The following is a 16398-nucleotide window of genomic DNA, read 5'->3' as shown; positions in this document are numbered from 1 at the left end:
AAATAAGGAAAAATTTTAAGGTGTAGGTGGTGGTGGTTTTAATTCAAGCTCATATATATTCATCTGCATGTGACGTCCCTACCTGGATATTTTCCAGATGCCTTACATCTGATGTGCCCAGATTTCAAGCTGACACAGTTAATCAGCATACTACCCTCGTTTGTTTACCCTCCTTTCCTTTCTTGGGCTATCATGTATCACTATGTTCTATCCACAGCCATCCCCATTCCCATATCACCTCCTTTTACATCCACCAGATTTCTGTAAGGCTAGTTCAAATGTCTTATTCTTGAAGGAGGTAGGTTGGTTGGTTGGTTGGTTGGTTGGTTGGTTGGTTGGTTGGTTGGTTTTTTACCTCCAAATGAGAACTCAATCTTGTGTTCTCCCAACAGTTTTGTTAAAATTATTCATACATGTTAATGGTTTTCCTCACTCACCTATAAGCTCCTCAAGAGCAAGACATTGCCTCATTCACCAGTGTATCCCTATCACTTTGTATATAGTAGGTAGTCAGTAGGTTTGTTTATTGAAATGAATAAAGAGCCTTAAATTAAGGATTCCTGAAGTCTTAAATGCTTAGAGAGCTAGGCCTAATGAGACATGAATGAAAATGAAGAGAAATTAGAAATATAAACCCAGTAGCATTAATATTCTACCACAGTGATAGTTATATGTAACTTCTAAGATGCAGAGGACTCTAGTAGTTACTGTACCCCAGTATCAGTAGTTTTCTACATTCTGGATGCTCATCACTGCCTCATTTGCATAATCCAGGAGTCTCACAGATGTTGACACATACATTTTTTCACTTCTGCCATCTTCAGAGGCCTAGATTGGGTCACTAAGTAAATTATTAGGGAAGGAAGAAAAAGCAAGAGAATGTCTAAACTTAGCTTCATTTTGAAAACCACAATATATTAACAGCAAAAGTTCTTTTTATCTTCTATCCCAGGCAATTGTTATAGGGGAATTGTGTACTTTCTCACAATATGGTGAAAGGGCTTAGAAAGATTTGGAATATGTGTCACCCTTCTCCCCAGAAGTCTTGCCCATCCCTTCCTCCATATCCATAGTTCTTCCGAATTTCTGTTTCCCATGCTCTCATCTGTTTTCCAATGCCTTATACACACATAAAATGATTAACTTTTATCTTTATTTTATTTAATTTATTTATTTATTTATTTTTTTGAGACAGAGTCTCACTACATCACCCAGGCTGGAGTGCAGAGGCACGAGCTCAGCTCACTGCAACCTCCGCCTCCCGAGTTCAAGCAGTTCTCGGTCCTTAGCCTCCTGAGTAGCTGGGATTACAGACACGTGCCACCATGCCTTGCTAATTTTTGTATTTTTAGTAGAGATGGGGTTTTGCCATGTTGGCCTCAAACTCCTGGCCTCATGTGATCCACCCACTTCGGCCTCCCAAAGTGTTGGGATTACAGGTGTGCACCGCCACACCTGGCCAATTTATCAGCAGTTTAAATTCAGGTATGATTTCCATACAGATTTTACATTTCCAGTTTCCCTGCCCAAAATTGAGGCTGTTACTCATCTTACTTCTGTCATCATATTATTATGTCTATTCCAGAATATGTTTAAATAAAATGATCATATAAAGTCTTATGTGTATATTATATCTGACGTATATACCTTCTTGTATCTAACTTCTTTGTTTGATGTGTTTTGGAGGTTCATCCATGTTATTGCATCTGTCAGCAACTTGTTACTTTTCATTGCTGAGTAGTATTCTGTTATGTGATAATTGTATAGTGATTATCCATTTTCCTGTTGATGGACTTGGGTTTCTGAGTTTTTTCCAGGCTTAGACAGTACCCTTTCTTTTTTTTTTTTTTTTTACAAAATCAGCAGCTAGTATTTGCAAATGGTGTTTGTATTTACTCTTGAAATACATGGTTTTGTGCTGGAGATTTGGAGTAAGGAAACTTAGGCACTATAGTCTACGCCAGGTACGTGGGGTGCCTTTCTACACTCAGACTCACTCACCACAAATAGTTCTAAATACCTGTCTTTTGCCCCCTTTCTTCTGCCTTCTGAATTGTTTGATCTCAGAAAATCTGATGTTGCTGGGGATGAATATACTTGGCAGTTAAGTAACCAGGGTTTGTAGTTGGTGCATCACGGTTCACTTTGTGGTTGATTGCATCAGTGTGCCTAGCTTACCACCCACCACTCATGAGCAGCTTGAAAGAAATGGACTATATAAAGTCTTTGTCATCTTTAGAACTTGAATAGCAATTGTCTGGAATTTAAAGGCAATGAGTGCAGAGACGCAGTTGTTCCCTGAAATGTGGCCCACTGGGAGGGCTCCTTTGTCAGAGTCAGCTGTCTCCTCAAAAGCTGGAGGAAGCACCTGACCATCCCCCCATCCCAAAAAACCCCATATACATCATACTATGACACTAAATTGATATCCTCCTTTACTTTTGATGGGGGCATGAGCTGGGGCTCCACCACCATAAATACAGAAAATTGACCAGAGTTTGGGAATGTGTGTATGTTTGGGGAAAGGGAGAGAGACAGGAAGTTTAGAAGGACTTTTCTTGAAATCATTTGGTAAGTTGAGTCCTGTTGGAAAGAGTTGATCATTTTGATTATTCCTGTATGGCTTCTTGGGCCTGAGAGCCAAAAGATGAGGGGAAGGAGAAAAGTGTTTACTGAACAAATTTATTCCTGAAATTATATTAAGAACCACTATTGGTTTGCTTTCTCTCTGTTCTTCTCCCCAGTTTCCATGTAGCAAATGAAGGGGGCATATAGGTCTCATTTGATTTTACTACTTAGGCTCTTTGCCATTATATCTGGCTTCTTCAAAGGGTTGGGTGTCTCTGGGCGGGATCCACACCTGCACTCCTTATCGATAGAGGTGGATCTATATAGGTAATTGATATAAGTAACATGGAATGCTGCAGTGGTTCTGAGGAGGAACTTAAAGAAAGGTTTGTGGTCTTCTCATGGAATCATTTCAGTCTTGCCTTATAGGTATACTCCCTTTCTACAAAGTTCTTCCCCACATTTTTCATTGAGGAGGTTCACAACATCCTACCCAAACCTGGTTCTGGGTATTTTTGTCACTGAAGTCATTCATAATGCCTCTCCACTCTCTTTTCCTGTTCTATATTCTGCTGCCAAATGTTCTTGTGCCTGGCAAATCTTTGTTTACATTTTGTCTTGCTCAAAGATGAGAACTACTAGCTTCTTGCCAACTTTCTTATCTTCTTCCTCTACCTCTCCCTCTGTCTCTGCCCCATCCCACTCTCCTGCACCCTGTGCCCAAATCTGTTTCAAGGGCCTGTGTCCAAAATACTCCATTTTCTAAAGTATTTGTTCCTTCCTGGGGTTTATCTTAGAGGTATATTTTGTTTCATCACAGTATACTATATGTGTAGTTTTTTGCATTGAGCTGCATTTTCTGCAGCTGTGGCATGTTGTAGCCTTCTCATCTGCTGTGCAATATTGAAGCAACTGAAAAGACAAAAGACCTGATCAGTTTTTTGATAGTTCAGGAACTGTCATGCTGCAAATACCAATTGTTAGGGAAGGGAGACCTCAGGTGTATGAATCTTTGAACTAAATTAAATTCTATTTCCTACTCTCCATAACTTTAAACGTGATGCAAAAACATGGTATGATGTTTAAGTGTTTCTTTGTCTAGCCTCTTTCTTCAAGCAAATGTTGAGTCTTTTAATTGAACTTATTTTTAGTGTTCTCATGTGGATAAATTTCCCTAACAGTAGTTTGCCAAAGATAGGATAGCTTCTCTTGTGATGTATACTAATGTTGAGTTTTTAAAGGCTTGGTTGTCCCCTTTATGCCTTCAACCTTGGTCAGGCTTGGAAAGGTAGATTCACGATTGATTTCAGCTGTTTTTTTCCTGCGGTATATGAGTCTAAAGGCTCATCTCTACCCCATAAGCCTGGGAAGCAAAGGCTGCAGTGAGCCATGATGATTGTGCCACTGCACTCCAGCCTGGGTGACAGCAAGACCCTGTCTCAAAAAAATAAGCGAATAAATAAATAGAAAAAGGCCTAGAATTTTATACAGTGCCTCCTCCTCTGTTCTCTTAATATTGGTATTGTGAATTTCTGTGTAACTCACTCTTTTCTCCCCTAACAGGGTTGTTGGTACAGAGGAACGTATTCCTATTCCCCTCATGGATTACATCCTTAATGTGGTAAGATTCAACACAGGGCAAACTGAGTAAAGATGTATATGTGCTTTTCTGGAAAATGTGTTTCGTTATCAGAGTCCAGTAATTACCATATTCATTTTAATTGGAATCCAATTAAGAGGGGAAAGATGTGCCACCCTTTTGTTTTTGTTCTAGACTGGTTTGCCAGAAATTAGCCAACACGATCCCCATTATTTTTTATTCCAGATTTTTTTGTTCACTGTTACCATTCTCCATTAGAATCCAGACAGGAATCTGTAACAGATTTTGTTTTACCAGTCTAGTACAGGCTGATCATCCCAAATCCAAAATGCTCCAAAATTTGAACCTTTTTGAGTACCAACATAACACTGAAGGGAAATGCTCACTGGAGCATTTTCAGCCTGTACTGTATAATGCAAATATTCAAAAATAAAAATCTGAAACACTCATGGTGCCCAAGCATTTCGAATATGAAATATACAACCTGTAATATGTTTTCCAAATGTGTCCAACATATATTTTCCCCCTTTTTTCCCATTACTTCCTGAGCATCTCACCAAAAAAGTGAAGAGTTTGAATTCTCCCAGAATTGTTTACCAGTAAGGGAGAGACCTCTTAGCATTTGTTTCAGCCTACTAATCACTTCCAAGACTTCCAGAGATAGTTTGTCTTGTGCCTGTGTGTTTATTGCCCACATTTTACTTTTTTTACTCTTAAAAAAATTCTTTGTTTGAAACAAACTCTTCAGAGTTCAGTGTTTCATTTGCATTATGCGTTTCATTTGCATTATAAGCACATTTGGGGGAAATTTTCCATGATGTTTGCCTGCAGGAGAGAGGTAGGCAAGGAGCACTAAATAGCAAATTAAGAGATTAAACATGATTGTACCACTAATTCATAATGTGGCCCTGAGCAAGTCACTTAACTTCTCTGTTATCTCGAATTATCTGACTCTTGGTGTGCTTGAAAATGGAGATTGGGCAGAAATCGTAGATATTCTTTACTTCCTGGATGTTTTAGAATCCGTATCATACATCTGGTTTATCTGAGGTTTTGATACTCTAGAAAACACTGATATCATGACTAGAAAGCTACCCCATCCTTATTCCAGGCTGGCCATTTAGTTCCACCTGTCAGGCTCTAACTTCTTTAAAAAATTTTTATTACCTAGATGAAATTTGTGGAATCTATTCTGAGCAACAATACAACAGATGACCACTGCCAGGAATTTGTGAATCAGAAAGGACTGTTGCCTTTGGTTACCATTTTGGGTCTTCCCAATCTGCCCATTGACTTTCCCACATCTGCTGCCTGTCAGGCTGTTGCAGGTGTCTGCAAATCCATATTGGTAAGAAGCATCTGGCCAAATGTTTTCATTTCTTTCTGGAAATCAATTTTGCGATACTTCTGTATATATGTTTTTACTATGGTCTCCCTTCAACTAAAAAATAATGAATAAATTTGTGTTATGTTGTATAAGTGAATTTTGTGACTAATATATAGTGTGCCATGTTATTTCTCATTGAAAAGTCAAAGTATTTTTTCTTTGTTTATCAGTTGGGTATGTAGTTCTAAATCATTAGAGTTTATTGGAGGGAAAAGTGTATCTCCAAGAAAGCTTTTCTAGTTGGGTTTTATTAGTACCTCACCCTTCTTTGTTATAGGTGCTTTTTAAACACATTTTATGTTTATGGTTATGTTTAACCATGTATTTTCCTCCCCTTTCAAGCTTGGTAGTCATGTATTTTAAGCATAATTGACATGTAGTTCATTGCCGATATTTAATTCCCCCCTTTTCAAGCCCGATAGTCATGTATTTTAAGCATAATTGACATGGTAGTTCATTGCTCATATTTTGCCAAAAATGAAGCTTCTTTATTTTTTCATAGTGGTAAACTACACATAACATGAAATGTATCATCTTAACCATTTTGAAGTGTAGAGTTCAGTAGTGTTATGTGTATTCATATTGATGTGCAGCCAATCTCCAGAACTCTTTTCATCTTGCAAAAATGAAATTCTGCCATTGAACTTCTCATCCTCCCCTCTCCCCAGACCTTGGCAACTACCGTTCTATTTTTTGTCTCTAAATTTGACTACTCTAGGTACCTTATATAAGTGGGATCATAAAATATTTTGTGTGTGCGACCGGCTTTTTTCACTTAGCATAATGCCCTCAAGGTTCAACCATTATGTAGCATGTGTCATAATTTCCTTCCCTTGTAAGGCCTAATAATATTCCATTGTGTGTATATACCACATTTTGTTTATCCATTCATCTGTTGATTGACACTTGGGTTGCTTTCTCCTTTTGGCTGTTGTGAATAATAATGATGCTGTGAACATGGATGTACATGTAACTCTTTGAGACTCTACTTTTAATTCTAATTTTCCCACATCCTAGCCAATACTTATTTTCTGTTTTTTGATAATAGCCATTCTGGTGGGTAGGAAGTGTATCTCATTTTGTTTTTCACTGGCATTTCCCTGATGCTTAGTGATAATGAACATCTTTTCATGTGCTTGTTATCCATGTATATCTTCTTTGTAGAAATGTCTATTCAAATTCATTGTTCTTTTTTAATCGTGTTATTTGTTTTGTTGAGTTGTAAGAGTTGTGTATTCTTATACACGTATTAATACCTGATACTAATTTCTTCTCAGGTATATGATTTGCATATATTTTTCCTGTTCTGTGAGTTGCCTTTTCATGGTTGTCTTTTGATTCACAAACATTTTTAATCTTGATAAAGTTCAGCTTCTCTTTTTTTGTTTTTGTTGCCTGTGTAAACACCTGTGTTTTTGGTGTCGTGTCCACAAAACCATTGCCAAATCTGATGTTTTGCAGCTTTCCCACTGTGGCTTCTTCTAGGAGTTTTATAACTTAGCTCTTATATTCAGGTCTTTAATCCATTTTGATTAGATTTTTTATATGGTAAAAGTCTGTCCTTTCCTATTGCATGGTCTTGGTACCTTTGTCAAAAATCATTTGACCATATATATGTGAAGATTTAATTCTGGGCTCTCTATTCTATTCCATTGGTCTTTACGTCTGTCTTTATGCCAGTATCACAGTTTTGATCACTGTAACTTTGTAATAGAAATCAAAAAGAGTGAGACCTCCAAAAATTTTTCCCCAACTTGTTTTGGCTATTTGGGGTCCCTTAAGATTTCATATAAATTTTAGAAGGGATTTTTCTATTTCTGCAAAACCAAAACAAAAAACAGCATTGGAATTTTGATAGTGATTGCATTAAATCTGTGAAACTCCTTTGTTAGCTGGGCTGCAGAGTGATAAGTAATTCCTGCTGAATGAGAAATTCATTTGCTTACAGACTTGGAAAGATCCATAATTGTGACGTGACTTCATTTAGTTTATTTTGTTTTACTCTTTGAAATATTGAATTAAATGCTCTTCATCACAGAGAGGGGAAAATATCCTATAAGATGCTGTGGAAGGATAGATAGATTTATTTAAAGCCATAGGAAGGCACATGATTTCTCCTATCTTTGCATGGCAAGTGGTGGTGTTTTATTGTCAGATTTTTCTCCAGACTTGAGAGGAAATCACAAGGGTCGTATAATCCTTGGGTTGTCTGATAAAAACAAATTGCCTACCTGATTCCTATCTCAGAATAATCGCTTTTGTTTTAAGAAGAAAAGAACAGTGTAATAGTGACTCACTTCCATGCTTTGGAACTTTGCCTAACATTGTTTCCTATCGAGCAAAATTTGGAATTAATCCTATAGTGTAGAATCCTTGCCGTAACAGTATTCAGTTTGAACATCATAAGCTTTTAAGTGTTATTGGCTCACCAAGTTTGAAAGTAGTGTGTTGCTCTAGAAAGAGATGTTAAGGTATGTTGTACCTGACTTATATTTGGGTTCCACCATTTACCAGGTGAGAGACCATGGCCATATCCAAAATCTGAGAGGCTTCCATTTAATTGTCACTTCCATTGTGACTATTAAAAGACATGATGAATTTGAAGTTCATTGTATATTAACACTTTAATTATTCTTCCTGTTTCAGACACTGTCACATGAACCCAAAGTCCTTCAAGAGGGTCTCCTTCAGTTGGACTCCATCCTCTCCTCCCTGGAGCCCTTACACCGCCCCATTGAATCCCCTGGGGGCTCAGTGTTGTTGCGAGAACTGGCTTGTGCAGGCAATGTTGCTGATGCTACCCTCTCAGCCCAGGCCACACCTCTGCTGCATGCACTCACTGCTGCCCATGCCTACATCATGATGTTTGTTCATACTTGCAGAGTTGGACAGGTAAAAATAACCTTAGGGGTGAACATATTAATTTAAAGGCAGTGAAATATCTAGGGCATACACCTAGCAGGGTTACTATGCTTGAAAGGAGGTCTGCCTGAGGTAGCAGCTAAAAGAACAGTCCAATTTAGGATGAGATTTTTTTGACTGTCAAAAAGTTGAGTGACTATATAACTTATTATGTGGTGAAGTGGACTTTCTTGAGAGCGAAACATGTTATTACAGACAAACATCAATTGGGTATTCATCTGGCCGTAGTACTTTCTAATCTTTCCACGAGTCCCTATAGGTCTGATAATGGGATGGCATAGGTAGGACATTTTACCAAAGAACATTTAAATCAATGGTAATTAACAAATTACTAAAAATTTTCTACATATCAAACGTTTGACCTGTAATCCATAATCCATAGTTCCAGAAAGAAGGCATTTTGTGTATGTCCTCACAGTTTTACTACATTTATTCCTCAGATAATTGATTCTAAAGATTAATGGTATCAACATTAAACAAAACAGGGTTCAACAGCCCTGTTTTATGCTATTGAGCAGGAGTGTGTTCTCTGTTAATTGTGAATCAATCAAATCTGAAGTTTAAAAAAGCACAAGTATAAAGGATTTAGAAAATTAAATTACTTAACAAAGCTTAGGGATTGATTTTTATGACTTTTCTTTATTAAATGAAATAAAATGAAAATGAAACATTCAAGGAATTAAATAAATCTAGGTATTTACTGAAGTAAAGAAATTGAATGGAAATAATAATACCCCTACCAAATAATTTAGAAAGTAGTTAATGAACCTGTAAAACCATTTCTTTGATTCAGAAAAAAAGAGTAGCCTCTGATGCCTTTCTTTCACTTTATAAAAAACAATGAGAACGGATGTTGTGGAAATAGTTTGTAAATATTGTAAGAGGATACCTTGTGGAACTGTCGTCTTGAATGTGGACATTTTGATGAGGTGGATAACTCTGAGAATAGCAATGAAGAAAAATCCCTTACCCTTATAAAACTGTTGAAGGTCGATTTTTTTTTTTAAAGTATAATTGTTCAGAGAACATCCCAAAGGTGAAATTCTTGTTATGATTGCAGAGTGAAATTCGTTCCATCTCCGTTAACCAGTGGGGCTCTCAATTGGGTCTGAGTGTTTTGAGCAAGCTGAGCCAGTTATACTGTTCCCTGGTGTGGGAAAGCACTGTCCTCCTCTCTCTGTGTACCCCAAACAGGTAAGAGAATGGCTCTCTCTCTTATTACTTTGTTATCTAAGTTCGGTGAGCCTGGAGGATTGCTTTGGTTGGGGATAGGAGGGTATGGAAGAGAGTTCAGAGGCCTCCTTGTCCTTCCCTCTTCCCAGCCTAGGAACTTGATGACAAATGCTTTGTCATCATGGTAGATGTTTAAAATGTGTTCCTGTTATTAGCCAGATACAAAAAATTGAGTTGTGGCTGGACACGGTGGCTCACGCCTGTAATCTCAGCACTTTGGGAGGCCAAGGTAGGCAAATCAAGAGGTCAGGTGTTCGAGACCAGCCTGGCCAACATGGTGAAACCCCATCTCTACTAAAAATACAAAAAATTAGCTGGGCGTAATGGCGGGCGCCTGTAATCCCAGCTATTTGGGAGGCTGAGGCAGGAGAATTGCTTGAACCCCAGAGGTGGAGGTTGCAGTGAGCCCAAGATCATGCCACTGCACTCCAGCCCAGGCGAAAGAGTGAGACTGGGTCTCCAAAAAAAAGAAAAAAGAAAAAAAAAAGAATTGGAAAGCTTGTGGGGTGCTACCTCAGGAATTATAGATGCTTTATTACATTCAGTTTAACCTGCCTGCTATAGGAGGGATAGTGTCAGCCAAGCAAATTAGAGACCATTTACAATATAAGAGGTGAATTATCAGTATATATATATTTCTTTTGCTCAGCATTTCTCCTTTTGCAGCCTACCATCTGGGTGTGAATTTGGCCAGGCAGATATGCAGAAACTGGTTCCAAAGGATGAGAAGGCAGGTACGACCCAGGGCGGAAAAAGATCAGGTAACTCTAAGAAACTAAAATGTTAGTCATTACTTCTAAGTTTTGTTCCTACGTCTTTATAGGTTTATTATGAAAATTTTTAGTTAGTTCTATCATCCATAGTCTAGTTTTCATCCTCTCACTAATTTTTAGTCATTTCTTCCATAAAAACGTATATACATAATGGTAAAATTTAGAAAATGTAGTTGAAAGGATTACCCGTATTTCTGCCACCAAAAAAAAAAAAAACATTTTGGAAGTGTCTGCCCATCTTTTTTCTCTGAATACATTTGCCAGTGTCTTAGATAAAAACATTTCGTAGATCTCTTTCTTCACTTAATGTTAGGTACCATATAAAGGTACACGAATTAACTATTCCCTGTTAAGTTTCTAATATGCTATTTTTTAAAAATGAAGATTTTTGTATCTACTTTTCTACAAATGTAAAATTGATCCCTAGAAATTACTGTATCAGAGGGTATTAACAAATACTTTTTAATGTGGCTACTAGAAAATTTAAATTATATATGTGTTTCATGTTATATTTCTATCAACAGTGCTGTTTTATAAAAAAGATTGCTTTTATATTATCTCACGATAAAAATTCCAAATTTTGGCCGGGCTCGGTGGCTCACGCCTGTAATCCTAGCACTTTGGGAGGCCGAGGCGGGTGGATCACCTGAGTTCGGGAGTTCAGACCAGCCTGATGAACATGGAGAAACCTCGTCTCTACTGAAAACACAAAAAATTAGCCGGGCGTGGTGGCACATACCTATAATCCCAGCTACTCGGGAGGCTGAGGCAGGAGAATCGCTTGAACCTGGGAGGTGGAGGTTGCAGTGAGCCGAAATCGCGCCATTGCACTCCAGCCTGGGCAACAAGAGCGAAACACCGCCTCAGGAAAAAAAAAAAAAAATTCCAAATTTCAGTAAGTAGAAATCATACACAATTTTCTGACTCTAATGCTACAAACCTAAAACGAATACAAGCAACTTTTCCAGAATGTTTTTTCTCCGGTGTTCAGTATCAATGAGGAAATAAAAAAGGATAAACTATTAAGAAAGCAATGAAGATAATTCTGTGTATAAAAATGCATCACGCCAGGCACAGTGGCTCACGTCTCTAATCCCAACACTTTGGGAGGCTGAGGCAGGTGAATCGTTTGAGCCCAGGAGTTCGAGACCCGCTTGGGCAACATGATGAAACTCTATCTCTACAAAAAAAAAAATACAAAAATTAGCCGGCCGTGGTGGTACATGCCTGTAGTCCCAGCTACTAGGGAGGCTGAGGTGGGAGGATCGCTTGAGCCCAGGAAGTTGAGGCTATGGTGAGCCATGAGTATACCCCTGCACTCAAGCCTAGATGACAGAGCGAGACCCTGTCTCCAAAAAAAAAAAGGTATCAGATAGGCTTAAAACTTGTACAGAAATTACTAGAAAGGGAAATTTCTAGGGAACTAATAAAGCTGACATAGGCTTAGAACCAACAAACAAGGACTTATATATGACAGCTGGTTATTGTGAGGGATGGGATAACATTAATAAACTATAAAGAAACCTGACAAAAGGAGAATTTCAAATTTAGTCAAAACATACTAAATTTAACTCAGGGAAAGAATAAATTGACTAAGAACTGAGAATGAAATTAGATTCGCTGTCAAAGAATTGCCTCTCTAACAGATATATTTTTTCTAGCAATTTAACACATTTAACAAAAACGACTCAGCTTCTCCACAGTTTTTCTGGAATGTTAAGAGAAAAACTTGGTGACTTGTTTTATAAGTTTGCATAAAGCTCATTCTTAGATATAAGAGCACGCATATACCAAAGAAAAAGACACATGTCACATTCATATACATAATTCTTAAATGCTAGGAAATAAAATGTCCAGTGGTAATCTGTGATGTCTAGTTTGAACTTAACAAGCTATAACATTCTAGTAGGGCATCCACATTGACAGCATTGGGTACTGTGCACACTGTAGTCCATGTGAATGGTACCCCCTGGGTTGGGCTGTGCCTACAACAGTCTTCCAAGGTAGCCCTGGGTTAATACTATTCATATGCTGTCATTTGAAGATGTCAGCATTAGGTACTTAGAACTCCAGAGGAGCATATCAGTAAAATATTTGGGTTATGTTTTTGTTTTTCAAATTTAGGAAGCCATGGGAATTGAAAGAGTAACAAAAACCATAGGTAATCTTGTCAGTACTTCTCAAGGAACCAGGTAAATGTTGGCTCTACATTGTCCTATTGCTCCCCTCTTATACATCTGTAGATGGGGAACAGGATGGAGCAGCTGGAAGTATGGATGCTTCTACCCAGGGCTTATTAGAAGGCATTGGGCTAGATGGTGACACATTGGCTCCCATGGAGACAGATGAACCTACTGCTTCAGACTCTAAGGGCAAATCTAAAATCACACCAGCAATGGCTGCCAGAATTAAGCAAATCAAGCCTTTGTTATCAGGTGAGTCATTCTCCTTTCTCCTACCTTTTCTGGCTTTCAGTCCCTTAGTCTTGAAACAGGTTGAGTTGGAAAGGCGATGTTGTTTCACCTAAGGAAGTTTAAAACTTCTGTGACTCATTTTTAAGTGTCCTTTGTTGAGTGGCTGCTATGTGACAGGCTTTGTACTAGCTGCTACGGATACAGACATGACAGAATCCCTTCCTGAGAGCCATATCTACTACCCTCCCTTCTTTAATTTCTTCCTCCTACTTACTCTTCAACTATTGCATATTGTTGCTGCTCCTTCCATTTCACTGAGATGTCTCAGCAAGGCATCTACAACGTCCTTGTCCTAAGTCCCTTCTCACTTGTCTGCAGCATGGTAGTTGACCCACCATCTCCATCTAGAAATATTCTTCCTTTGGTGCTTGTGTTATTAAGCTATCTTGATTCCCTGATAACTATCTGGCTCTTCCACCTAGTCTTCTCTTTTTGTGTTCCTTGAACATAACTGGCAAGAGACATAGTCTGATAGGTGTTTTATATTAAAGTCACTTTGGCAGCTTTATTGAGACTGTATTGGCAGCATACAAAACTGCATTAATGATTTGCACTGGTCTGTTTGCCCTTTTTTTTCCCCTTTAATGTAATACCAATGTTTGGGAACCTATTTGTGTGTTCGTAAATTGTCGTCACTTTCTGGCACCTTAATATAGAGGAAAATGGAGACCTAACTTATAGGAATCTGGGGCCCTTCGTAAAAGCAAACAGAAAATGGCCTTTGGTGTTTCCATTTGTTACCTCAAATTCCCATTGCATTTTACATTTTACTTTTAATTAGTTTAATTCTCCATTTATTTTAATTTGAAAGTCTACCAACATTACCTTCAAAGGAAAATTGACCAAGCAAGAAGATGTTCATATTTCTCTCTCCTTGCTTTGTCATATTTCTTTGATCTTGGAGCATTCAGAGGTTTCTGTGTGGACCCAGTCCATATACTGTTTCTCTTTGGTTACTGGCCTTTTGCCATCCTCTTGTCTTTGGACTACCTTTAAGCACTTTGCTATCTGTTCACCTGAAAGCAGTGGTGAGAAAGTGTAAACCCAATGATTGGATTCGTTAGGTTTTCAAAGTCTGGGTATACCCATATCTGTAGCCTATTCCCTAATTAGGATAAAGAAATCTTAATTTGGATGTAATAGGAAGAAAAAAGGACTGTTTTCCTTGTTCCTATACTGTATACGTTTGAGCTTATTACTAAATTTTAGCAGGGTATGTAACCTAGGCTCAAGTAGAGCCTATTTTTACACACTGAGTTTATATGTGCATGTATATCCTGAAAAGACATAGATTTAACCCTTGAACAACATGGGGGTTGAGGCAACTCCTCCACACAGTCAGAAATCCATGTATAACGTTTGACTCCCCAAAAACTTAACTACTAATAGCTATCTATTGACCAGAAGCCTTACCAGTAACATAAACAGTCGATGGACACACATTTCGTATATGTATTATATCCTGTATTCTTAAAGTAAGCTAGATAAAGGAAAATGTTAAAATCTTAAGAGAAAAATATATTTACTGTTCATTAAGAGGATCATCATAGAGGTCTTCATCTGGGTGGTCTTCACATTGAGTAGCTGAGAAGGAGGAAGGAAGGGGGGATGTTGGTCTTGCTGTCTCTGAGATAGCAGAGGCAGAACAGGTAAAGGAGGTAGAAGGAAAGGCAGGTATGCTTGGTGTAACTTTGTGGAAATACACAGTAGTTTCTTTCTGACTTTGTTGCTTTTTCATTTCTCTAAAAATGTGTCTGTACAATACCAATTTTTCTTCCACCGTTTGCTTTAGTTTCGGTGCCCATATCATAGTAAGGTCCACATCATAAAAGAAGTCAAAAGTATTCTTTAGTAATCAGAACCCTCTGCCAGATTGTCTTATGTCACTTTGGTTCCTGGCACTGTTTCTACATCTTCTTCCTCATCATCTGGTATCGGTTCAGAAGCACTCATCTCTATCAAGACGTCTTCTGTTACTTGCTCTGGTGTGGTGTTTATTAGCTCTTGAATTTCACTGAGATTCATATCCTGAAATTCTTCACCCGTGACCTTTTTTTTGCCATATCCACAAACTCGTGATTTCCTTGATTGGCGCTGTCATAAATCCTGTTAAGTTCTGCACAATATCAGGACAGTTTTCTCCAACAGGAATTTATTTCAGGCTTGATGGCTTTTTCTGTGACAATGATGGCATCTTCAGTGGTGTAATCCTTCCAGACTTTCGTGATGTTCCCTCTGTCAGGGTTCTCTTCCACAGCATTAACAATCCTTTCCTTAGAGTACTGTGTGTAATAGCCTTAAAGCCCCTTATGACTCTCTGATCTAGAGGCTGAATTAGAGATGTGGTTTTGGGGGGCAAGTAGACCACTTCAGTGCCTTTTGTGTTGAATTCATGGGGCTCTGGGTCACCAGAGGCATTGTCTAATGTCAAAAGAACTTTAAAAGGCACTCCCTTACTAGCAAGGTACTTCTGACTTCAGAGACAAAACATCAGTGGAACCAATCCAGAAAAGGGGTCTTGTTGCCCAGGCCTTCTTGTACAACCAAAAGACCAGCAGCTGGTAGTTTATCTTTCTCCTTCAAGGCTCGGAAGTTAGGAGCTATATAGGTAAGGGCAGTCCTGATTATAAACCCAGTAGCATTTGCACAAAATAGAGGAGTGAGTCTGTCCCTTCCTGCCTTAAATCCTTCTGCTCACTTCTATTCCTTACTAATAAACGTCCTTTGTGGCCTTTTTTTTTTTTTTCCTTCAAAGTAGGGCACTTTTATCTGTATGAAAAACCCTTTCAGGCAGATACCCTTTCTCAGTGATGTTCTTAGTGGTGTCTGGGAACTTATCTGTTGCCTGTTGGTTGGTTGTCAGAAGCTGCTTCTCCTATTATCTCGACATTCTTTAAGCCAAATCTCTTTCTAAAATTACCAAATTATCCTTTACTGGCTTTACATTCTCCAGCTTTAGATCCTTCACTTTCCTTTTGCTTTAAGTTTTCATATAGTGAGTTCATTATTTTCTTGAATTGCATTAGAATCTATAGATTTGTCTTTATTATGGCAATCCTGTACCCACATAAACGTGCATTTTCAATATGAAATAAAAAGATTTCACAAAAGTGCAAGGTTTTCAAGCCTGCTGGTATAGCTGCAGCAACAGCTTCACTAATTTCCTTTTGTTTGTTTTACAATGGTCTTTACACTGAATTCATTTTTCCTGAAGTGGTGGGCAATCTGCAATCCATATCCAATAATTCAACTTTTTCTTGAAGTGTCATGACTTTTCCCTGCTTCTTGGGAGCACTTCCAACGTCACTAGTGACACTTCATATGGGGTCATAGAGTGACCCAGGTTTATTCCAGGTTTTCAGTATTGCGGTAAACATGAAAAACAATGCGAGAACCATGAGAGATCACTACACAATTTACTGGAGAGATGAACTGTTCATG

At 38.3% G+C, this 16398-nt stretch overlaps 1 protein-coding gene across 30 annotated transcripts in view; it reads left to right on the top strand.

The window, feature by feature from the left end:
- HUWE1 (HECT, UBA and WWE domain containing E3 ubiquitin protein ligase 1) overlaps positions 1-16398 on the top strand; it is a 154084-nt gene that overhangs the window by 76478 nt on the left and 61208 nt on the right. For all 30 annotated transcript variants that reach the window (XM_031006086.3, XM_063702832.1, XM_063702831.1 and 27 more), the window contains 6 exons: positions 4132-4189; positions 5340-5516; positions 8202-8447; positions 9538-9671; positions 10377-10471; positions 12727-12918. In XM_031006086.3, the coding sequence (XP_030861946.2) occupies positions 4132-4189; positions 5340-5516; positions 8202-8447; positions 9538-9671; positions 10377-10471; positions 12727-12918 (902 nt within the window). The remainder of the gene's footprint in view (positions 1-4131; positions 4190-5339; positions 5517-8201; positions 8448-9537; positions 9672-10376; positions 10472-12726; positions 12919-16398) is intronic.

Source organism: Gorilla gorilla, chromosome X (assembly GCF_029281585.2).
Source record: "Gorilla gorilla gorilla isolate KB3781 chromosome X, NHGRI_mGorGor1-v2.1_pri, whole genome shotgun sequence".
Classification (NCBI taxonomy): domain Eukaryota; kingdom Metazoa; phylum Chordata; class Mammalia; order Primates; family Hominidae; genus Gorilla; species Gorilla gorilla.
Note: the sequence above shows the minus strand (reverse complement) of the source record. Positions and strands in the feature narration are given on the sequence as shown.